Consider the following 24,967-nt stretch of genomic DNA (forward strand, 5'->3'; position numbering starts at 1 on the left):
GGAAAGGGCCATGTCAGGATTGCATCCGTCACTGGGGAATTCTGTCAGAGGGATGTCCATGTGCCATATGTCATGGTCCGGGCTAGGAGGATGATGCAACCTTCTCTGTGTCTCATGTATTTATTGCAGTTAACCTGATGTTTTTCGGAGAGTTTGACACTGTCTGGCTTGACATGTCACCTGCAAGAGAGAGGTGGACACTAAGGGCATTCAGAACAGCATCGGTGTCAAATGATTTTGGAGTGTCCTCAAATGTTTTCTCTGTGATATGGTTCACAGAAAGGTCCATCCAGGGTCTGCTACATATCCAGTGTATGGATTAGGGAAGACAGCATTTCCCCTAAAGAGACCATCCTGAGTGCTCTGAGGCCTCAGAGTATTGCAGTGCTCTGAGAATTAGCAGAGCTTGGGGTTAAGCTGGGGAATACCCAAGCAGATTGGAGCAGGCTGCAGTGATGACAGGCATGTATTCTGTTTGTCTGCTCAAGGTGGTTATGTTGAATGTTTCTGGTGTGCTCATGCATTTTTCCCTTTCTTATTGAATTGATTATGTTTTATTCAAAAATTGGAAGGAGGAGATATTTCACTGAGTTTGTATCAGCACTTTGGTTTAGCTGGATCCTAATGGTTCTGCCATTGTTGGCCTCCCTAATTGTTCTAATATTATCTGACAACATGCAACAGACCATGGAAGCGGTTCCTTCCCTGTCTGCCAATGCAGGTTGTTATTCAGTTATTTTTGAACTGCAGCAATCCTCAGACAGACAGTGACCTTTTTATGAAATCAAATGTCTTGCAAAACCCTCTCGGTCTCTGAACTGTGATTTATAGCCGTTTGTGTTGGAGAAAGCTGCAGGTGGGATTTGGGTGACACATAATTGGTTAAAAGATAAAATAAAATGAAGGTTGCCCTGCTGGTACAGTGATGGCAGGAGCTACAGGAATGAATTGCTTGGCAGTGCAGAGCCTGGCCCTCCTCCTCCCGCCCTCCTCTGTCGCTTGCCAAGTCCTGTCTGGCAGGCCATTACAATGATAAATGCAGGTAGCTGGCAAAGACCACAGCTGAGAGTTTGTTCTAGCATGCCAAGCCCTGCTTGGCATTCCCAGTTGGTGCCAGCATTTGCACTCTTACTCAGTTTGACGGAAACCAGGACATGAGGTGTGAATTTATGTCCGCATCCTTCCAGGAGAGAGTTGGGATAATGAAATGCCAAGGCAGCCCTGGGAGCAGCAGAGTAATTTGGTAGGTACCAAACAACAGTCTGCCACCTGTCATTCCCAGCACAGTCCCTGCTCTCTCCCATCACTCTTCCTGCAGTGCAGCCTTTGAATTATAAGAAGTTTTAGGTAGTTCTGCAAAGAGCACTCACCATTCCGTTTGATTTAGTGCAAATAAAAAGCCATACCCCAGCCAAATAGATAGGCTGGCGAGATAGTTTCAAGCTGTAATGACAGTAATACAAACTACTCTGGTGGTATGTTCGCAGCGTTCCCAACCTCTCCTACTCACAGGTAGGTTTTCCCTTACATTTTTATCAAGAGCTAAAGCAGTAATCAAATCTGTGCTTGCCTAAGACCGATGTCTGGGCAATGGAAAAATTTTGCATGTGGAAGTGCAGGCTGAAAAGCCTCTTTGGGAGGGGGGATCAGCTCTCAGGAAAAGGCATGGGGGCCCTGATGTTTGAGATGTTTAAAAACAGACCACACAAAGCCTTTTTCCAAGTGTATCGTGGGGAATTGTGTTTTCCTGACCGTGGTGTGTATCAGTTGGCCTTAACATTGTTGCCTCCAACCTACAGGGAGAGGTGCAGCCTGATCCGGGGGCACAGGACTGTCCTCTGGATGCCATTCATAGACCAGAACATCCAGGAGCATTTAAACACGTAGTAAAGGGAAATCAGTGCTGATTAGAGTGAAAAATAGCCAGGACTGTAAAATCAAGGTGGATTTGGTAGCTATTGGGAGCTGAGGTTTGAAGGAGGAATATACTTAGATAAGGACCAGGTGCTCCTTAATTTAAATTAGGACACGCGGGCACACTGACATTAAGCAAGTATTTTGGCTGATTTAATGAGGGTCAGCTGGAAATGTTCTTTTCTGGTCAGTGACTCTGGAAACGGTTGAGGGACCTTTTGCAGCTGTATTACCGGCCTTGGTGAGGTCCAGAAACTCTCCCATTTCCTCCCTTCTCCTCCTTTACTGAATTTTTTTCAGTGCATGTACTTATTTATTTATTGGAGCTGAGCTGGGAAGGAGAGGGAGTTTGATCTTTTCCTTTGGGAGACAGCAACTGCTCCAAGGAAGATGAATCCTAAAGCATCACTAATGGAGAGGGTAGGAAGGGGAGAGCTCTGGGCTATAGCTGTTCTCTGGGGGCTGGAGGGATGGTTTGAGGAGAGAGGGAAGAGGGGTTAGCAGGCCTGTGCCCCGAGGCTCTGATGGCAGCCGTGCCAGGGTCAGAGTCCCACGGGTGTCAGTCCCCCTTTGTCAGGGCAGAGGTGTCTGTGCGATGAGCAGCAGAGCAGGGCAGGGCACGTTTAAGAATGGCTGTTGCTGCTTAATTTGAAGTAGTTTGTTCAATCCCACAACAGCTGTAAAACAATGAGGAACATGCTCAGGGTTCAAAACAGTGTTAATTTAAGCTTATCACTGTCTTGCCAAAAGGGAAGGTCCAAACCAAAACGTCGGGCTTGCGGAGAGGCAATGAGCTTGGCTCCTCATTGCCCTGCTCTAACTGAATCAGACTGGACTGCATTTCCTTTGGTGCCTTCCAGTCCTCATCCACTTCACCTCACGTTCTGTTTTCCATCATGTAAAGTCAGTGTAATTCAGTGGTGAATTGGGACCAGTGATCTCTGCTTCTGGGCTCTCTATGGCCTAATTTAATCCTGTGTTCCCAGTCTCGTGCTGGCTTCTCAGAGGGGCTGTGGCATGTGTCATGGTTATGTAAACTGCTGAGGTAAATAAGTGTTCTTGGAAGAAAAAGTGACGAGAGACAAGTGCATGGGGACAGGCCCTTCCAGGACCAGAGCAGTACTGGACTGTGTGCTAAACAACTGTGAGTGGGAACCTAAACAAGTGTGTTACTGTGTAGAAACTTTTTGTTTCTAATGGACCTTCTGTAGAGTAAATTCTCATGAAAGATATGGAAGACCCATCACTACTTCCCACACAGGGCCTTGAATAATAATTGAACTAGGAGTATCTGCGGCATTTCAGGCACTGCTATTTCAATAAGTCGTTGCCTTTTCGGGGTGGTTTTGCTGTGTGTTTCACTGTGATGTGTTATGGTGTAACTAAAAGTACAACTGGTTTTTAGGATTGTTGCTAGAAAGGTGGAGAACCATTCTTGATTAGAAAATATTATTTGTTATTAGTCCTTATTTGCACTGGAGATCAACAGCCAGAATTTTCTAAGTGAACTCAACTATCCGCTGTAGCCAGATTTTCAGAACAACCTGGTCACCATTTAAATATCTAAATGGATTTTTGAGAATGCTTTGTACCCAGTAGCTCCATTCAGATTGGTGCCCCAAAGGCAGCTGCTGAGTGCTGAGCCCTCTTGAAAGCCCAGTCTATAAATTCTGTGTGAAGATAATCACAGTGTGGATTTGTAGAAGTCCTGTTCCTTCTTGCTTAATCCCTCACACAGCTGGGCTGTGCTGTGTCCCAGCCAGCTGTGTACCACAAAGCTGGATTTTCCTAGAAGGTTCACAAGAAGGTAGTTCATGTACTGCTTATTCCAGCTTTATTTTCCTGTGACAATGCATGAAATGACTGACTTGCAGGTCTGACTTTTCTTTTGTCTTCTTAATGGAGCTGTGATTTCCCTCCAGAAATAGTGCAGGTTTTGGAAACACTATAGGTTCCCTTGAAACATCCCTTCACAATGCAAGCAGTGTTGCCCATGGGTTCCTTCTATATTCTGAAATGTGTTGAGTACTTTCTTGGTCTTAAGGGGGATTTTTAGTTTGGTTTTTTGTGTGCATGTGTGTGATTTCCAGGTTCCTCTTGCACCTTTCCATATGTATCAGTTTCCATTTCCTATAGAAGAATCACAACCCAAACAATACCTTCCTGTTTTAGTTAGTGTTCTCATATTACTGGATGAAGGGTCTGGTGTGAATGACTTGCAGAGTGAAATGGAAGCTGGTAAAGCAGTGCTGAAGTGCTGAAATTCTCTGCTGGACGAGCAGTCGAGTGGCATCGGAGTGGTCAGTAAAAGCAGGGGAAACAGATCAAAGGGAAGGATGAAAATTGATCCAAAATTGGTCTGTGCTTTATGCTGAAAGTTTCTGTAAGCGTATCCAGCACTTCTAGTTTGAAAATCTCCCAGAGAAGAGTTTTCTTGTGAGCTTTTTAGTGCTTACTAAGTTCAGTAACTGTGCAAACAGTCTCTCTTGAGGCTGGCTCTTGGCTGTCTAGAAGATAGGCAGCAATCCAGAAATAAAATTTAAACTGTATTTTACTGTCTCCTTTGCCTTCTGCCTACCGTGCTGGACTCATTTGGAGGCAGTGCCTGGCTTTTGCCCTGTGCATGACATACATACCCAGTCCCTAACACCACTTCCCTTGCTCCTTGTGAACCAGAACTGGAGCCTTATTAGCAATTTCCCCATGTCTTGCTATCAGGCTCCTGAAGTATCCGGCTTGGATCTGGCATTCAGTGCTCCAGGAGACGGCGAGAGGGTCCACAGAGCCTCTGCTGTTGGTGATAAGGAATGGGTTTATTCCCTCTTAGCCATTTTATTGGCTACAGAGAAAGGGGGGAAAAAGTAATTACTGCAAGCCCTGACATAGTTTATAATGCTGTCTCTGTCAGATGATGCTGTTCTGTTATATCTAATCGTTAAATTATTAATCTGTAAGAGCTCTTACACCTTTCAGCTGCCTTGGGTTAGTGGGAACCGGGATGGATGAGGCATGGACTTCATTATCCCTCACTGCTCACCTTCAGAGCAGAGAGTGTGCTACATCCTTTGTGGTTACCACCTCACATTTTGAGGAAAAAGCTGCCTTTGCTGAGTTTTTAGTGCTGCAAATTGAATCGGTGTTGATGTGTGCTGGGCTCAAGGGGAGGAAGGGTGAGGGACGGGAGCACCACTCCTGTTTGCTTTCTGCACAGCAGAAAAGGGCAGAAATGTTGTTTTCTTCTACAGTGTATTCAGCCTGGTCTCAGACTCACAGAAATGGGTGGAGGCACTCTCCCCTTTAGGCCTGGTGTAGAAAAGAAAGAAACTCAAAATGAGACAGGGGATTGGTAACTTTGTTGAATAAGCCACAAATGGGACCTGCAAGTCTTGGTGTCATTGAAAGAGTGCTGGGTCTGAAACGTTCCATCAGTGCGAGGCTGCCTCAGAAACTGCTGCTCTCTGAAATCATTTGGGTGTGTTTGGGCACAGATGTTAGATGTGCTTAAAATGCCAAGGTGGTTACTGGGGGCGAGGGTGGGACTGTGCAAGCAGCAGCTTTTATGAGCACAGGCCTTGGTGGGCTCTGTGACCGTGCTGCAGCGGGAGGGAGATGAGCAGCAAGTGAACAAGGAAGGGTAGAGATGTCTTCTGTCTGTGAGCCTCAGGCTGGGGATGTCTCTTTGCCTTATGCAGCAACAAAAAGTAATTTGGGTTGTCCTCGAGGTGGTCCTTCAGATGGAGACAGGCAGGAAGCAACAATAGTGGGGAAAAAAGGAAATTTCTTGTTTCATTTTGCATCAAGGAATGTGTGATTTCCTGGGATGGCTTGAATTTATACATAAAAGACTCCAAATGCCTGGGTTTTTTTCACAGGGGAAAAATTCCACTTTTTTTTGGTGTTTTTTTAAAATCTCTTAAATATATGCAAATTACTTGCTTGGAACAGCAGAAATTTTGGGAGGGGACTTGTTTTAGCAGATGGGTTGGTTTGCTGGATTTTTTCACTCACTAGTGGGTTCCCTCAGACACATAGGTTTTATTGTATGCTTCCTTTAAAGGGTGACTGGTAGGGTTGAATGATGAATTCAGGCTCTTCCTCCCCCAGCTTCCCTCCTGCCTTTACAGCAGCTTGTAGAATATCCTATAGCACAGGCATTCCCTGTTTCAGAATGGTGCTGATGCCAAAAACTGCTCAGATCTGGAGCTAGAAATCACCAGAAACGAGAGCAAAAGTTACAGTAAACTCTAGGTGTGAAGGTTTGTGTCTGTGAACTGAAGCTGTGATGTTGAAAACGCTGCTCTGTAAATGTTGACTCTGATTGTGGAAGGCGGTGGCACGTGCTGATAGCAGAGGACTGAGCAATAATCCGGGTGCTTTACTTTCTCTTAAAAGTGAGTTTTCTGGCCTGAGTTCCTTAAACACTGTTTTGTATAGTCTGGACCTGTAGCACTGAGATCTTTAGCTCACAGTTCAACAGTGCCAGTCTGTATTTAGCCCCTGGTAAAGGGGAGTGAGCTGGTGGCTGCCGTGTGTTGGTGGGACCCAGCTCTCCAGACCAGAAGCACAAAGCTTCTCCCAGCTGGGGTGGCACGTCCTGCAGCCATGGCCTGCTCCTGACGGCTCCCAGGGAAGGGCAGCTCTCCCAGCAGGCTGCTGGAGACCCCACACCCCAGCAGCAGGACCCGGCACTTAGGATTTGTGGCTCAGCAGCCAGTTTACTGCCTGGGCTTTAGTGCAAGCCATGGTGAAGTTTCACTGCCTGTAAAATGGGGGAATCTTATTTATCCACCTGCCACGTGTCCGAGTGCTTAGGGAGTGCTTTGAGACGGGCCCTGGCTTTGTGTGAGCTGTGTTAGTGTGGGTGAGTTCCCAGGGCCTGCAGATGTGTTCTGCGTCCGTGCTGACTTTGTGTTGATTATGAGTGAAAAATCTCCTAACAATGGGTTGTAAATTCAGAGTTGGCTGTCAAACGTTTTATGCACCACTGTTGTTGCTGCTGTGTGACACTGTTAGACTTTCTTTGCAAACCAGCCTAGGCAAAACCTTGTTTAATCCTGGTTCTTCCTCTTTTTAATCCATGCAGTGAAGGGATCGTGCAGGTAACTGATTTTCCCTAAGATTTTAGGATCCTTTTGCTGAGCTGTGTAATGATCATACATGCCACAGCTACACGTGCAGCTTTGTTGTGGACATAATTCAGAATTTCTTTCTTATGTGTCTCAGCCTCAACCTATTTTTCATGTTGTTTTCCCTCTCTTTTTTATACATTTGCATTAAGTAAGACATTCAGTGCTTGCAGTGCCACTTTTCTTGGAAATAACATTAAAAGATCACTCTTGCTTCTTACTATATCCCATGCAGATCTTCTTGCATTTTACTATTTGTTTTTTTTCCTTCTGAGTCGTCATTTAAAATATATAGCAATGTAATACAATTCATAGTGCTCTTTATCATGCAAATCTCCCAAGGCACCTTAGAATAAAATCAATAAAATCAAAAATAAAATCAGCTTAGTTCAGCCGTGGGTTGAATTAATTCATTGTTTTTAAAGCAGAGTCAGGGGAAAAAGGCGTTTTTCACTTCTAGTATCTTTTGCTCGTCAGCTTTGTACTTCACCCCATTTTATTCATGCAGCAGTCAGTGCCAACACGTTGGCAATACTTTCAGCTATCTTGTAGATGGTAGTAATGTAGTAATGCTGATCGTGCTCCTGCTCCCAGACCAGCTTTGATTCTGGGGAGGCTACTTGTTATTTTATCTGATGGCGAGGAGGAAAAGCTTATGCTGAAATAGGTTGACTGTTTGATATCCGTTGGGGGGGGAAGGAAGCCATCAAATTAACTCATAAAAAGCTTTATTTACGATGAACGGACTTTTTTTCCCTCTCTGTCATTATCATCTTGTCTGTAACCCAGTGACCCTGATTATCATGAAGCTGTTTACAAGGTTTAGGTTAATTGGATTTCTTTAACTATTTCCCAGAGCTGTGAGGAGCACAAATCCACTGCTGTGGAGTTCAGAGCATAGTGCAACCCAGTCTCCAAGAGGAAGACGTTTTATTTCATACTCAACTAAGTGCATAGCAGCATGTACCAATCATTTGGCATAATATTAAATAACACCCTCCTTCATACGGATGTGTTCAGTTGCAACTTGTGTTTCCAATACACAAATTACATTTTGCATGTTCAGCAAGAAATGAGCTTATTTTCAACGAGAGAGCCTTTGAAGTGTGTTTTGGTTTTTTTTTTTGGTTTTCTTTTCCTTCAGCTTGATAGCAGTTTCACTGGTTTTGTTTTTATACGAGGAATCATGGATAAAATTAGCTGTGCATTGCATGGTTGCCTAAATAAACGAGACAAGAGGATATAGTTGGGTGAGATCAGGACAGTACTCGTGTATACGCTTTGCTCTCATCTCCTCAGGATGCATGCTTGTTCTTTAATGGCACAACATTGCACCCTCCAGGTGCAATGTGCAACTGCAGGTCTACAGATAATCGACTTGTTTTATGAGCTGTGTTTTTGTGAGCAAGCCTTCCGAATTTCTCCTTCAGTATTATTCACCCTCTTTTTCTCTTCCTTTTTCAGGCTTCTGTAGGCTCTGAGAAGCTGTTCTCTCCTGCAGCAAATAAAGGTAAGTGACCTGGAGAAACACTTTCCTTATCTTACAGCAAGAGATTCGGGTTGTGAAATCTGTATTGTGAGAATAGCAAGACATCAGTTTTGCCAGAGCCTTTAGTTTGGCCACACACATTGTCATAAAGATCAGCTTTACAGGCTTGTGATGATTAAGTTGAAATTTAGAGCTGCATTGTCTCAGTGTGGGGTGGGATTTCTTCCCTTCCAGTAAGATTTGTAATAAATGTCTTGGAGAGAGGGTTTACTGACAAAGGAGAAATCAGTCCTTGCTGACTTGAAGCATAGGGGATATGCTTTTCTCTCTAACACAATCAAATCCTCGTTTCTTTTAATCAAATCAATATTTTGGTGCTGCCTGTATCCTTCTCCAAGGGCTTGCCCATCCCTCTCCCCCTGTGCCCACGGAGCGTTCCTGCCTGTCCGTCCGGGTTCTCCCAGCGCGGGGGAAGGTGATCGGCACATTGCAGGGTTTCAGCTCAGAGCTCCCACTATTCCTGTTAATGAGAGTTACCTGTGATAGGCACTGGGTGTTGCTAAGAGACTGTGCCGTTCACATTCCCCTTGGGAGGCACGGTGACATATCTCTAAATACGCCAAGCCCTCCTCTGAGGGCTCGGTGCAGCCATAAAGCAGGGCTGCTCTAGTTTCATGTGTTCCCAGGGATAATCTCACTGAGATGGATGCTGGGCAAAAATACCGAAGAAACGGCCTTGGAGAGGGCAAACTGTGGTCCATGATGGAAAGCCTTGGGCTGGGAATGGTTCCACATCACCGTGCGAGGGGGTTTGTGTGGCTCCGAATGGGTTGTCGGGGCATGTGGCTGTTTGCAGCGTGCTCAGCATTGAGCTGCACAATGAAATGGCTTCAGAGCAGTAATGAATGTTAGGGGCACGCAAATACCCCAAAGAGGGGAGATGAGGCCCATCAATAAGAAGTGATGAAATAAACCTTCTTGCCTTATTTCAGTGGGGCCAGGAAAGGAACGATTTGCAGTTGTGTAGGAGTAGGTGCTGGACACGGAAAGGCATTTTGGTGGTTGTGTGCTCCATCACCTGGATCCAGGCCCAGTTTATAGCTGGGCTCTTCAGCAGCAGTAACTATTAGGAATTCTCTTTCTTTCCAAGCTTTGCAGATTTTCAATGCCAAATGTGGGAACCGATGACAAGCCTATTATGTTATTACATTTGCAGATATTTTTACAAAAGTATGCAGCTTTATCTGGGGGGAAAAGGGAAGTTTAAACAAATGGTGGGGAAGAGCATTTCTCTCCTCTCACTTGGCTCGCTGATAAGGCAAACCAGATTGCCCATACGGCACTGCCTCGGCAAAACAAAAATCTTGCCATCCTGCATAATGCCTGGCACAGAGATCTGCTGGAGAGGCTTATGTTGAAGCGTTAGCAGCTTTGTTGGCTCCTCCTTGTGCTGAAGCCCAAGATCCCCCACCCCTTCATTTCATGGAGCAGCTCAGCAACATGAGTTTTCAAAATACCTCCCTATCAGGAAGTTAAATGTGCGAACGCTTGCGAATTTGCTGTCTTGAAGTTTGTGTTCAGTGCTGTTTATATCCCTGTAACTTCAGCCTGTTCCTGTTTGGTGTAATGTGGGTGTAGACATTGCCAGCTTTGGGTTCAGATGATGGCTTTTGTCTCAGACTCCTCTTTTACCCTGGTCCTGTACCGGTGTGCCTCGTGATCAGTATGGGCTGCCATCGTGGGCAAGCTCTCCTGGGGGCTGCCTCAGCTTTTGGCACTTGCCTTGAGAGGTGAGAGAAATTTGCCTCAGCAAGATTTTATGCAGAAACCCAAACAGTGCTAAGTTTTACCCCTCGCCCTGTTATCGCTCCCGAAACGCAGGAGCCGGATTTGTCTCTCGCACATGCAAATGAACAGGACCGGGCTCGGGGCTGCCATATGGCCGCGAGAAAGTGACTTTCAAAGCGCTGCACTTAAATTCCTTTTGTGAGATAAGAGCGTTGATTTAAGGCCGTGTTCTCCGGGGCTGGAGCCGTGGTGGCTGTGTGGGGAGGGGATTAGCTTAACACGGTTTCCTGATGGGCACATGCGTGGCGTGGCACGTGCTCATCCTCTCCCGTGGGCATTTGCATTGTGCCCTTCTTTTGTAAACATTTGCGGCCTTTTTGGAGAGATATTAGCTAGCAAATGTGCAGCATCCGTGCTACAGCCTTTATTGAAGGTAACCAGGCTTTTAAAACACATGAAGTGGATTCATTGTCTGGTGCAACTGTCCCCGTTCCCAGTTCATTGTCTGTGCAGCTCCCCCTGTCCCCACAAACTTCCCCTGGGGATGCGTTTGGCCCTGCATATTTGTTTTATGCCGTCCCAGTTTATCAGCAGCTTAGCAATGCAATTAAGTATTAAGATAGACGGGTTTTACTTATTTGAGGCTGGAACAGCTGTAAAATGTCACCTTTGACCGTATTTGAGGGCTGCACAAAGGGCCGGAGGAGCAGCGTCTTTTGTCTGGGGCTCTCTGGGTAGGGTTTGCCTTTGCCCCCTCCCCGCCGGGGCCGCAGTGGTGGCCGTGCTCCTCCTCCTGACACCAGTTCATCTGCAACAACAGATGCACGGCGTGGACATCCACTTGGGGACCAGTCACTACTGTGCTGCAGGGAGAGGTGTCCTGACCCGGGGTGACCTCGGCAGTCACAGCTGTGAAATGGGCTGAATGGGGCACTTTGAGCTTCCAGGAGAAGAGGAGATTAAATCCTCTGTGTAAGGAAATAATAATTAAAAGTAAGAGGGGAGAAGCCCTGATCTGCTCTGCTGACAGTCTTTGTTTTCTGACTCAGTAAAGCGTTTGTTTGGCCAACTTGTCGCTGCAGCACAGAGTTACAAGGGCATTTGCTGCCGAGGGCCGGGTGTTACATCCTCCTGGAGAATAAATCAATAAGCAAATAATAAAGGTCTGTTTGCTCTCTCATGCAGCTCCTTTCTCACAGGAATCTCCCAGCCAGTGCTTGTTTTTTCTGAAGGGCAAGTGCCAGGAAGGGCAGGGGAGGCGTAGGCGAAAGCCAAATCTGTCCCTCTGTCTCCAGGCGGGAGGATGAGGCAGAGGGATGACAGTGATGGATAGGAGGGCACATGTGTTGTGGGACTGAGGAGGTGAGAGGGATGGTCACCCCTGAGTCACTGCAAGGACCTCCTCCTGCCTACTGTGATCATGTTTTGAAGTGTGTGATGTAGGATAGTTTGTATTTTAAAGACTTGGGTGTTGGGTCCTCACTGCTGGCTCCCTCTGTCAGTGGGCTTCTCTGAGGGGTCTGGCTGGAGGTGGGTGAGCTTTCTCCCACCACTCTTTGCTCCAGACCTGCTGTATGCCAGGGAAAGCTGGAGAGGTGGTTCCTTTTCCACCACAACAGCCTTGCAGCTGCAGCCCAGGTGACCTGCTGAGTCCCCAGCATTTGAACCCAGGGCCACTGGCAGGGTTAGGGTGAAATGGGCCTCTTAAGGTAGCTGTTTCCCGAAGGGCTTGGTAGGTCAAGGGCCCCGAGGAGGAAAATCTCCATGGCAGAGTTAAGTGGAGCCTGGGCAGCAGCTAAGGTGTCTCCATTCCTAGCCCTGGGCTGGCTGTGGGTGAGGAGGTGCCTGTGAGATGAAGGGGGTGTCCAGGAGCCCCCAGGGCAAGAGGCACCCATGGAGGAGCCAGACCTGCACAGCCACGTCTGCCCTGCAGCCCCGGGGGGCCCTGAGCAGCAGTGGGGGCACAAGGGCTTTGGAGTGTGTTGCTCCTGTCTTTGGATGAGAATCAAGCTGGGCACGGAGGGAGCAGTGTAATCCATCTGTCTGGTGGCACAGGGTGTCTGGCCGGGCCCCAGCCCTGCCCTGGCTGTTGGGGGCTTGCTGAGCCCCACGCCTTGATCCCCCCTCCTGCAAAATGAAGACTAATGCCTGTCAGCCAAGTGTGCTCAGAGACTTAATTAATGAATGTTTGTCAAGCGATTTATCAAGAGATCCTTTTAATGAGAGATTCCATAAACAGTGCAAGGCTTCATTTTCATGGCAATAATAAATGACAGTGAAAGTAAGTCTTATCCTTCCCCCGCATATGCACCCCCCAGGAAAAAAGATTGCTTACCCTCTGCTCTCGCTTCTCCCTGGGTTTCTAGGCAAAGGGCTTTGAAGTGCTATCTTTCATCATGAACTGTACACATCCTCAAAGCTCTAAAGCTCACAGCCTGTGTCTTATCCCTCTGACAAGAGGGAGGCAAGCTTTCTCGGCATGCAGGTCGTAATTGTCAGCCATGGGATGTGCCGCAGCCACCCGCCCCAGCGGGCTAATGCAGCTTTTGCTTCTTTGAAGTTCCCTCCCTTTATTTTCTGTCCTCTTGACCACAAAACTGTGCCTTGGGCCAGCAAGAGAGATTTCTTGTTCAGAGACGACACTGAGCTCTGACAAGCACATCTGAACCAGAGAAGAACCCTTGTTCCTCTGAGATCACTGCTCCATAATGTTGTTGCCTTAAGGGGACTGTCTCTCCTTTTTCTCTCTGCTTCTTCTCTTCCTTTTTCTTTTCCTTTTTTTTTTTTTTTTTTTTTTTTTTTTTTTAATTCAGCAGTAAACTGTCACACTAAATCATTTTAAAGGCTGGAACTACAAAACCTCCAGTGTAGGACATGCTGTTAAAAACTGATGGTTATTACTGTGAGATGGGGTGAGAGGGGAAAGGAGGGGCAGGGGCAGGATGGGAGAGCAGCAAGTCAGCTCTCCAGGAGGAACCTGTGAGTGCCTGGTGAAGCAGAAAACAACCTGAATGCAGCTGAGCTCAAGACACTGTGCCTGGCACAGTTTGCAGCAGCACAGCTCAATAGTCTCAGCACTGACAGGGGAATCAGGAGCCCGGTGTCTCCTGGGCTTGCTGTGCTGCCTGCATGCCTTGGTCCTGTCCCCCGGCACTCTATCTCCAGTTGTCAGGGTCAGAGACTCCCTGTCTGGGCTGGGACAGCACCTCCTGTAATCAAGCCCACCTCTCCTTCAGGGCTTTACCTCACTGTGCTGGGAGGGAGAGCTTTCCATCATGGGAAGATCTGCCCAGACAGAGCAAACACGTCCCACAGCACCCGCTGAGGCAATTAGCTGTGTTTTACATGAATGCAGGTCAGGAGAGAGGTCATAAATCTTCCCAGTTTTCTTGCGTGGGGTCCACAGCGGGATCTGAGATGCTGCATCCTGTCTCTTGATCTCAGTTTTATCCCCAGGTTCTGGTTACATTTTGATGAGGTCACCATCTTGTGTGTGATTACCTTCACAGTCAGGGAACTTGAGAGGGGGGTGATAATTTACAGCTGAATCTTTGGACGGGAGTCCACCATGATTACAGGCATGCAAAAATTTCCACAGAAGCATCTGTAATAATAGATAAAATTAAGTAATGCACTTATTTAGATAGCAGCCATATTGCTATGATTTATACAGTGCTCAGGATTCTTTGCAGCTGCTCTGCTCTCCATGCCACATCTCTTGTGATTTTATCACAAGCTTACAATATTCTGTGTTTTTCATGAAACCCAGGCCCTCAGAGGATTGTACCAAAATCTAAGCTTTAATTTCATTTTTTAAGCAAGAGTTTAGTCTTCCTGTCTGCAGAGAAGAGCCTGGAACTCTTGACTCTTCTGTGCCTCACAGCCAGCAGGCAGTCACAGAGAAGCCCAAATACTTTGGTTTTAACCTCATTTTAAAGATAGTTTGTGATTTCTAAATGCTTGGGGGTTGGCAGTGCTGGATACCCTGAACTGATGCTAAATGCAGCGTGTGAGTCCCAGCATCCTCTTTTTGAAAAGTTCTATCTAATTTTGCCACTGCCTGGATGACTACATTAGCGGTCTTGCATAGGCATATATGGAATTATAAAGTGGCCTGAGAAGGAGGAGGACTTTGATTTTCAAACACTGTGGATAACTGAGATAATCACCCAAGTCACAGCCAGTTATCCACGTTCAGACCAAAACTAAACACACAAAATAGTGCAGTCTTTCAGTCTTGTAGTTTCCTGATTTTGCAGGCTAGGCTCTGGAAAGCTCAGCCTTCTCTTTGGGAATGGGAATGTACTCTCTGTCCCCTGTAAGCTGTGTTGTGTGCATTTATTATTCAGGCCATAACCATCCCTATCCACGGCAGCTGTCTGTGAAATTATGATGGACAAGCAAGAGAGACCATTCACTTAACCACGCTGTCCGGTTGGTTCTGTAAAACTCAGGCTGCAGAAGTGGATAATTTATTACCTTTGACACAGACTGAGCGTTGTGTGCCTCCCAAAGTGAGAGCTGCCCCGTGCAGGCGGGCAGGCTTTGCTTGCACCGTTGCCCGTGTGGTTTGCACAGCGACCCCCAGGCTTCTCTCCTTCGAGGGAGCCAGCATAGAGCTTTCTTTGTAGCTCCAGGCTGCAGCCAAGAGAGTTGAAAAGTTGAATTATAAACATTTCCAGGCCTTCTGGTTGGTATCTTGTGTTTTGTTTTGTTATTTTAAGGATGTGGGGTATGTTGCTGCATTCCTGTCAGTGAGATTAAAATGAATAGAAGCAATACTGTAGGAGATAAAATGTGTTTAATTATTTATTCGAGAATTACAGACTGAAATTGCTTTTTGATTTAAAGCATCCAAGTCATGGATATGTTTTTGGAGTAGAGAGAGACTCACAGAAACATATATATGCACAATTACCTAGGGTAATGTAAGAAGTCTCTTTGCTCAACTGCCCTTCCTCCGCAGAATTTGTTCATTTCCTTAAAGATTTTAAATTTCAAATGCGGCTTTGTTAAGTATCACGGAAAGCTAACTGCATGCTGTGCCTTGCCCACCAAAACGTAAATAAAATAAATAAAGTCCTCATTGTATAAATGTTATGAAGTGGGTGGTTTATTTTCTTTAATTATACTTTTTATTTAAAATAAACTATAAAAGCAAAATATTATATATCCTGAATGGGCCAGCACAAACTCATGTTGATTGAGTAGGCGCATTCTAGCTTTTCTCGGTTCATGTGAGAGTAGATAAAAGGACCATCAAACTGTAAATCAGAAGGGGAGAAAAACAGAAACTCCTTCCAAGTGCATTTAGCAGTTTACCTTGCCTAGGCTTTTAAAGGACGCTTGAAAGATACCATCTTTTTACTCCTTGTTTATAGTTTGTTTTTCTTTTTTCTGGAGTAGCAGAAGCCAGCGGGTAGGTCTCGGTGCTGTCTCCAGCTGCGCTCCCTGCTCGCAGGATGCCGGTTGTGTCTCAGCACCAGAAGGATGCTGTAGGGCGCTGATGTTAAGAGCAGCAGTTGCAATCCCCACAGAACTGTTGGGTCTTCTCAGTTCTGCTTTTAAAATACCTCAGAGACATGTTTTATTCATGGAAGATTTTGTAAAGTTTCGGCTTCTTAGAAAATTAAATGCTGGGTGTAAACCTGATTCCCTCTTCACATGGACAGGCATGAGGGGAAGTGTCTGGGTGTCCTGTACAGGTCTGAGCTGTGCCCACCACAGCCCTATTTAAACCAGGCTTGCTCCTCCTGAAGGGAAGTCCTTGTTCTCTGCATCCTCCTGAGCTGTGCTGGAGGGGTGTGCCACAGGCTTGTGCTGGTTTTTCCAGCTCTCCGATGCTCCTTTCAGGGCCACCCTCCACCCAGAGCTCTGTGTCTCTGTGGTGGAGCAGTTTGACGGGTTACCCGTGGGCAGCTGTGCTGTGGAATAGCCCACTGGGGACTCTGCAGGTCCCCATCCACAGGGGGTTTGACAGGGCAGTGCCGGGTGCGGGTGCTGGGGGAGCTGGATCTGACCCTGGCTCGGCTGGTGTTTCCTTCTGGGCAATCAGTGGCAGTGATCAATGAGACCAAGGTGTGCTGTTTAATTGCAAATGGGTCTGGTTACTCTTTTGTGTGCAGTGCTGGTGAGGTCTGTAAGTCCCAGTGAGAGACTTCAGGAAAAGAGGATGCTGTAAAAGAGGATGCTGTCAGCCTGTCCCTGCTCCTCTCACTGCCCCTCCCGAGCCCCCAAGGCCTTCCTCCCAGGACAGGGCTGGGGCTGATGACACATCCCCACTGTCCCAGTCAGCAGTTCGTGCCATGTTTCTGGTTTGGTTTTTCTGTTTCTATTAGCTTCATTTGAAATCAGTGCTGGAAGTGGTGGAGCTCTGTGCTCCTGTCCCGTGGGAGGGGAGGAGGGAGGCCAGGCTCAGGGCTTGCTTTCAGCCGTGGGGCTCCTGGCATTTTCCTTAATAACTGTGCTAGTCATGCATGTGCTCACCGCTTCCCTCAGCTCCGTGCTTCGCTGGCCATCCTTCCTGCTAACAAGGGCTGAACACGTTCCCTGTGGAGCCTGTTAATGTTGCTGCCGAGCTGCCCAGGGACTCACAGTGTGAGGCTTTCCTTCCACCTCTGCTGTGCTCAGCCCTGGCTCGCGGGCTCTGTTCAGCCAGGTAAAGCCATACTGACTCCATTGACTTCCCTGCGTTTATTTGGGTTTACACCAATGGATAAGAGCAGGACTTGGCAGAGTGTTTATGTTTGCGTGTCTGTGTTTCTGAAAAGGATATTTGTTCTAGTTTGTTGGGTTTTTTTCCCCAAACAGTAAATATTTTCCTGTGAATCACTGGGAGAGGAAAGTGACTACGGTGCTTTTAGTTCCTGTATTTGCTTTAAACTGATGGCAAAGTCTTACAGGAGGTAATAGGAAATTAAAATCTTTTTATATTTCTTTTAACCATCCTGCAAAATTTATTGCAGAATTATATCTCCGCTCTGGGATTCTGTCGGACAGTTCAAAAAGCCTGGGGAAAGGTTCTTGCTCACCATTAAATTTTAAAAGTTATTGAAGTAATTTTATGGAGCCCTATTAAGTTTCTGAAGAAACATACTAGTTTCATCACTAATAAATTCTTAAAGGCTTATCCATAAGGGAATAGTCAAGAGTTCCAGATCTTTCTCCAATGAAATGGACAGTAACATTTGAAGATCCATTCTTAAGAGGTGAGCAGCAAAGCTGGGAAAGCCTGATTACACCCAAGTACATCATGGAGCACTGTGAGCTGGTGTTTTGCTGGTCAGCCTACTGGAGTTTGGGTGGAGATTTTAGAAAGGAGAAGTTTGTTTTGAAAGGTGAGGAAGAAGAAGATTGCAGATGCATCTCTACAGATAAATCCCTGTGTGGTATTAGACCCTGTTTCTGAGCACCATCGTGTTCAGGAGAGGTTGCAGCCTTGGAAAAGAGAGACAGTGCAGGCTGGAAGTCCCTGTGTCTCAGGCACTCACAGTGCTTTCAAAATAATATAAAACAATGTGTTCACTGTGCTTTTACACCACATCCAGAAAAGCACATAGAAACTTCCTCCCAGTGAAAGGAAAGTATCAAGCTGGCTTTGTGCTTAACTTAGTGCTCACAAGCACCTTTCCTAGGGGTGCGGAGCCACCTGATGAACAGCGAATGGGCTGGGAGGGAAATAAAATGTGTAATTGCCAGTTTCCTTCGTTGCACTCCCCCTCCCGTTGTGCATAAAGGAGGCTATTTAAGTCTCAGCTGGAGTGAGGTTTGGTAATAAGCAGACATCTATGAACCTGCATCTGCTGCTGGTGTCTGCTAAGTTTGTTCTGTATTTCCATATTTATTGACAATCCAGTTCTGGGAGAGATCCGTCTCCTGAATGCTCCTTGTCTTGTAGTGCAAAACCTGTGGAAGAAGAGTTTGTCCCTTCAGTCCCATGAGTCCTTGTCCTTCTGACATCTTGGGACGTGTAGGACCAGGCAGCATCGCTAAAATTCACATCAGAGTTTGCAAACTGACCTCAAGCTGTGTTGGCTTGTGAATGTTAAACTGCAGAAGCAAAGCCAGAGGCTGCTCCCTGGGAATCGAGGAAGGCAGGGTGGCAGGGAAGGGCCAGCCTTGTTGGATGAAGCAGCCAACATTTCATTTTCTCAGTACTCTGTGATTTGGCTTCCAAACAGCTGAGCTATCCCCAGCCAGCTGCTTTCCTCCATGGTTGGCCTTCTCTGGGTGCAGGAGAGGCGCTCACAGTGCAAGCTCTGCACAGACAACCTGCTCTAATACAGGCTGAGTCGCTGGAGGAAGAAATTTACAGTGTGAGCATTGAATGTTTATACAATAATGAACATGTCATTATTTTTATTATTGAATCAGTCTTTAAAACCGAGCTAGAAACCTGAAACCAGCAACTAGAATATGTCCATCACATTCTGTACCAATCAATTTAATAACCTAAGTGGAGCAGATTATTTTATACTTTTCTTTAGATCAACAAAAGAGTTCTCTGAGCATAATGTACCTTTTGGCCTGAAATACTTTTGTGTTGCAGGCCAGTCTCTGGGCTGTTCATGTCATTCCAGCAGTACATGCTGTAAAGCAGCCTTCAGCAGACATCTGGGGACCCCCCACTGACTGGCAACCCAGTCAGCCAAGCTTAGTCCTGAGGCCAGGGCAGGAAAGGGCCTGACTCAGTGCCTGTGAGCAGCAGAGCACCCTTTTGCCAGCCGTGCAGGTGGGGGTAATTCAGAGGTACTCTGAAGATACTCCAAATGGTGGTGTGTGCTGTACCAGCTTAAATGCCCCCAGGAGCCTGTGTCAGTTATCTCAAGGCTGGTCCAGAGAGAAATACTGCCTGGGCTACACTGCTGGCAGTCTCCCCAGTAATACCATTGCTTAGACTAAGAATAGGCCAGCATGGCAGACCCAGAATTTGAAAATACTGCCCGAGGAGCTCTCCCCTGTCTTCCCATCACTTTTCCTCTCCTCTCAAAGACTGAAGAGGGGTGGATCCAGGTTTTTGGCTCAGGCCCGTGCCTGCTGCATACATTTCCTCCACCAAATGGACACAACTATAAACCTCTTTCTGCATCATTTCCTGCAGGCGTGTACTAAACATGCCACCCAGGTGTCTCGGTGTAAAGCCACTTCTTGCTGTGTCTGCTTCTGTTGCTGCTGGCGGGCTTTCCTTTGCATGCTCACGGCAGGGCCCCCATCACAGTGTGTTCATTTTAAACAAAGAGTGCATTTGGATTTGGAAGGGTCTGTCCCATCAGGTTGTATCAGAGTTTCTCTTAAAGGGCAGGCTGGGTTTTGTTTTGTTTTATTTTCTGTTTTCCTCTCTTTTTAATATGATCCCTGCAATTTTGTTTTCACTGAAATATTGACTGGCAGCATTGCAAATTGCCTGCATGCAGTCAGGAGCTTGCCAGCACTTTCTTACTCAGCTAGCCGTCAAGGTTGTGGATTCCACCACAGTCGGTGCCAGGAAAGCTGTTGATCAAAAATATTCCTAACATCTGTGAGTCCTCTCCATCCAAATGAGATGTAGTTACATTCTCCTTTTCCCTACGCTCCTTCCAAAGTGTTGCCTCAGACACCTAGAAAGCCCTGGTTGCAAATCATAAGCTGATCTCTGTTTGATTTGCAGCTCCATTTCCAGCTCTGTCGAAATCCAATATAAACTCCGAAGTGCCCTTCCCCCAAGCATAATACGTGAAAAATATCCTCCTGCAGAGGGAGAGCAGGCAGGGTGCGTTTCTCTGCCCCATAACTCGTTCCATCCAGATGCTGTCCCGTGCTGTCCACGGCCGCTGTGGTCACAGGCCAACAAGGAGGGTCTTGTGTGGGTGGGGAGGGAGGACACAGCCAGAGCAGGGTCCCAGGCGTGCCCAAAACCTCGTACACACACACACACACACGTGTGTGTGCACACACCATTCTGCCAGCACAAGGAGGGGGCTGGGGGCAGGGAGGAAAAGCCTGATTTCCCTTCCACCCTGTTCCTACCACCACCACCAATTCACAGGCCAACTATTAAATAATTAACGTACCCAGTGGGGCAGGAGGAATCAAAAGCTGTTGTGTTCCCAAGTTTTCTCTGGCTCTGAAAGGCACGGCTCGCTGTGTATTCTGGCACCTCGGAGCGGGTTTTCCTCCCTCCTTCGTCTCCCCCTTATTATCCCGTATGTGTGCTGGAGAGGGAAGTGGCGTTCCCAGCCCAGCGGGGGATGACTGTTATTTCAGACTAGCAACAGGGGAAAAGGAACAGCCTGTTGCCTGATTGATGTTTGTTTTTTGTGGACAGACACCAAAGGTTCATTAGAGATGGAAGGTTTGGGAGGAGGGGGGCGGCGGCGGGGGAGACGCTCGCTCTTAAGGAACTATTGTGCCCCTGTGCACTAACCTGGGCCTGCACTTTCTTTGACTTCTGTGAATGTCTCAGCTGTACCGCTCTGGCCCTGGCGACTTTAGGAAAATATACACTCCACAGAGGTTCCAGTGAGAGCTCTGCGATGAGGGGGTCAGGGGAAAAGGAAGGGGAGGAGAGAACAATGCAGTAGGTTTTGCTGTAATTAATTTCAAATGTGCTGCTCATCTGTTCTCCTCGGGTTTCAAAGGGAACAAGGGGAGCTTGCAGGGCTTTTCCTACCACATCTATGTCTTTCCAGAGGTGGGCTTGGAAAGGCATCTTTCCCTCCATCTGTGGGTTTGACCAGTCTGGCAGCGTGGAGCGCTGAGGGCAGCACAGACCAATGCTGAAAATGATTTGCTGTCCGGAGATGGAGGAGAGGGAGAGGAAGGAAGGGTGTGGAAGAGCTTCTTTTCATACCACATTGGGTAGATGAAGCTGGAGAGACTGAGGAGGTCGGTATTGGATAATGCAGATTTCTCTGCAAAGAATTAATAGAGCACATTTATTTAAATAACAAATGTTATTTGCTGCTGTTGTTGGTCCTTAAAAGCTTCCAGGTTATGGTGCAGGTGAACGGTGTGGTTAGAAAGCTTTTAAAGGTTTGGGTCAAATTCTCAATCTCTTGCTGACTTGGTGCCTTTGAGAAATCTCCCTTCCTATGGTTGTGTTGGGAACCAGTAAGTTAGTGTTAAACCTTTGGTATTATGGCATCTTGAGCAGGAACAGTTTCCTCTGATTGCAGCATCTCAGATCTCATCTGGTGGACTGTGCTGAGTGACACTCAGAACAGGGGATTGCCATCTGCTGCAGGGCATTGGCTTTGTGTCCTTTGCCTTCAGGTCTCAGTATCGATGAAGTCACACAATTGCAGCAGTAAAGAGAAGCGAAATGGGCCTGTTAGATTATTGACTTCACTCCACTCAACAAGATACGCAGATGCTAATTTGATAGCCCTATGAATCTTAGCCAGAAAAATCAGTAAAACAGAAACTTAAACTACTCTAAATTACTGTTAGTGCTTTAACAGCTCTATTTTCAAATTGCTCTTTGCTTAGAAGCTTGCACTGAACCCTGAAGCTGGTGGATAATGACCTCTTGTTTAAACACGTGGCTACTTTACGATCCTTAGCTCTTAGAAAAACCAACCTCAGTATTGGGTGGTGAATATTTCTGAAGTTTGGCCGTGAAGAAAACATTTCTACAGGGTGATTGAAGAAAGTGTTGTCCTTTCTGGTCAGAAACCAGTTCAGTGCAGCCACAACGAACTGAATACCCCAAAGGTACTTCTGAGGTGGGTACTTGTTTGGGATACAGTTCTCTCCAGGACGCCAGTGCTGGTGTGTGACAAGTAGAGCGTGACCATACAGTGATGAATGTTTCTGTGGTTCTTTGGAAGGGATGTAAATACTGCAGTGCCGTTCCAGACTCTGTAAAGGTGTGTGCCAGGTTTTGCAGGCTTACAAACTGAACAGACTTTCTGTCGCTGCTGTGGGACTGGCTGCTGAAGAGCTGGTCACTGGTAGCGTGTCACCAAACACACGTGCAGACGTGACCAGCTGCTGTGCATGGGCTGGGGTGGGCACATGGATCTCGACGTGACTGCAGTGCGGGTTGTGAACAGGCAAAATTGATATGGAGAACCAGAGAAAATTGGTATGGGAGAAGCCCAGAGCTTCAGCATGTGGCATATCTGTAGAAGACTGCAGGGATTTCAGACTGTTTTCTCTGTAAATTTCTTGTAGAAGAGAGGGAAATCATATTTGGAGAATATTTGAGCCCACTGCCACCCCCTCTTTGTGGAGAGAAACCCGTATGAGAAAGGAGGAAGATCTGAGTTGAGTCCAGGTTTAATTTCCTGATCCTCCTCCATGGGAAGAAATATCCCTTCCTTTTAACTCTTGAACAAACAACTGCTTCGGCCACATCATAACAAAGTGTCCTTTAGATCACATCCAGATAAACCTGGATTCCAGCATTTGCTCTTGCTCATGGATGTTTCTGTACCTTGTGCTTGCCAGTAAACACAGGAAAGGAGCAGTACCTGAGGTCTCTGCAGAAAGCACATCTATTCCTCTGCCTCCTTGGCTTGTAGCTCGATTGGAGACCATATCCTAATTCCCTGCACACAGGGAGCAGCCATAACAGCACTTTGGAACGCAGCAGGGGTGCTTTGAATTCTCGCTCTTAAGTCTTGGCCAAGCCTTTCCAGCTTGTCACCTCTCCCCTCATCAGTTTTGACAATAAGGGGAGAAGAAAGGCCGATGGCACGGCTGGAGAGGGGAGGTGGGGAGCGAGCTGCTGTCCCGGGGCTGCACTTCTTTCCAGGAGAACTGCTGTATCCAAGCACCACACAGCAAGCCCAGCCTTTGCCAACCATGCCCTGGGGGTCCTTCCCAAGTCAGACTTCTTTACCTGTCAAGTATAAGGCAAGAGATTAAGGTATATTGTTCATCTCTGTGTATTGTGATGTTTCTCTCCAAGGCAGCAGATCAGAAAGTTACTGTAGAGGAGAGTTTTGCTAAAGAATAAAAGCAAAGCCCCAAGGACAGTTTTGCAGGTCTGGCTTTTTGATCTAGCACAAAACTTTGTTCAAACAGTGGATGGTTTCTGTATGTTGGAAAGGATAGAGGCTTTTGCTGATTTTGTAAAGCTAGATCTCAAAATCCAGGGCAGAAGACAGGCTCAGCCCTTAGCCTGGCCCATCAGGCTCTGGAACTGATACAGCATTCCTAAAATCCCCCGTAAAGCAGAGAGAGCCACCCCATTCCTTGGCATCCTGGGAGGCTGTTCATCCTCCCTGTCCTGGGTGGGTGCAGGTACTGTTCATCCTCCCTGTCCTGCAGCTCCCAGGCTGCAGTGCCAGGGGGGCCACAGAAGGAGCAGATGTGCCTGCCATCCGAATGAGTCCCGCGGGTGCTTAGTAAAACCACGGGAATCAGACTTTTCTTCTCTTTTTATTAGTTACAAATGATTTTTCTCTCCTTTGAAGGATTCCTACCACCTGTTCCAGTCAGCCAGAGAGATTTGCTTTAGAAGCTCATCTTAAAAAGGGAGAAGGGAGGGCTGGGGTATTGCAGAAGCCTTGAACCACTGAGAGTTTGCCTTTGGAGATTCACAAGGGAAGAGCAGGAACAGGGAATGCTGTAGGGAGGTATTAAATGAGGCCCTTTTGTTTCTCTCCTTGTAGAGCATGAAAATGCCCAAGGCATGAATGCTCTGTTCAGATTACTCATGAACATTTAAATGTCTGTTCTGGTAATTTATAAAATGAAGGGGAGGGAAATGCCTTACACAGGGAAGAAAAGGGAGACCTTTACCAGCATCCAGCACTGGTAACTGGGGAGTTGCTCTGGGCTGCTGTGGGAACAGGGAGGGAAGGTGGATTTATCTTGTGGATGCAGCAAAGCTTTAGTCCCCAGAGATGTGGTATGGCATAGGAGAGGCTGACTGCTCCCTCGGTGCCTTTTTCCTCCTTTCATGATGGGGAATATTCTTTTTTCCTTCCTGCCACTCTTGCTTGTGTTCGGTCTTAAAAGAGGCCAGGATTTTTCAGAAGCGTGCAGCACCTAATGTACAGGGAATCTGGCTTTGGTTTTAACAAATTAATGGGAAGAAACTCTCATTCAGAGCAGGTCCTCCGAGCCTCGGGCAGGCTGAGAGCTCTGTGGGAACAGCCCAGCTCAGAGCCAGCCTGCCTGCAAAACAAAGGGATGGGAGAACTCTTTTAAAAACACAGCAACACCTGCTGTCTGCAAGAGATTGTTCCATAATTGTCCTTGCTTCCCACCTCTATATATAAAATAATGGGTGCTCTGTCCTTCCTGGCCTAATTTCCATTTGTGAACTGACCACAAGGTAGGTTGTGATAGCCCAGCATTGCCGTTAGCCATGACCATAGTCTGTAACAAAAGCACTGTTGCTTGTGTTTTTCTTGTGATAATTAACCCACTGTGAGGTCCTCAACCCCAGAATGGACCAGTGCTACTGTTTCCTGTCTTTTGGGAATAAGCACAAGCCTCTGTGGGATGAAGAGATGCTGCTCCATTTGGATAGGTACCCAAGAAAACCTAAGTGGAATGGCCAGGAAAGGAAGCAGGCTGGGCAGAGGCTTGAGGATGCCCCGGGGTGTTACAGACCCAGCAGACCAGCCAGGCACGTTTGCTCTCTTCCACTATGAAGTGTCCCAGTCCTGTGTCACTCTGGTGTGAGGACCCTGGGGCCTCCAGCTCCATCGGGGCA

The 24,967-nt window shown here is 47.0% G+C and overlaps 1 protein-coding gene across 13 annotated transcripts in view; it reads left to right on the top strand.

Moving 5' to 3' along the window:
* FBRSL1 (fibrosin like 1) overlaps positions 1-24,967 on the top strand; it is a 509,440-nt gene that overhangs the window by 444,564 nt on the left and 39,909 nt on the right. For all 13 annotated transcript variants that reach the window (XM_039378903.1, XM_027733066.2, XM_027733072.2 and 10 more), the window contains one exon: positions 8,505-8,550. In XM_039378903.1, the coding sequence (XP_039234837.1) occupies positions 8,505-8,550 (46 nt within the window). The remainder of the gene's footprint in view (positions 1-8,504; positions 8,551-24,967) is intronic.

Source organism: Pipra filicauda, unplaced genomic scaffold, assembly GCF_003945595.2.
Source record: "Pipra filicauda isolate LSUMZ 115617 unplaced genomic scaffold, ASM394559v2 scaffold14_size4853619_pilon, whole genome shotgun sequence".
Taxonomy (NCBI): Eukaryota; Metazoa; Chordata; class Aves; order Passeriformes; family Pipridae; genus Pipra; species Pipra filicauda.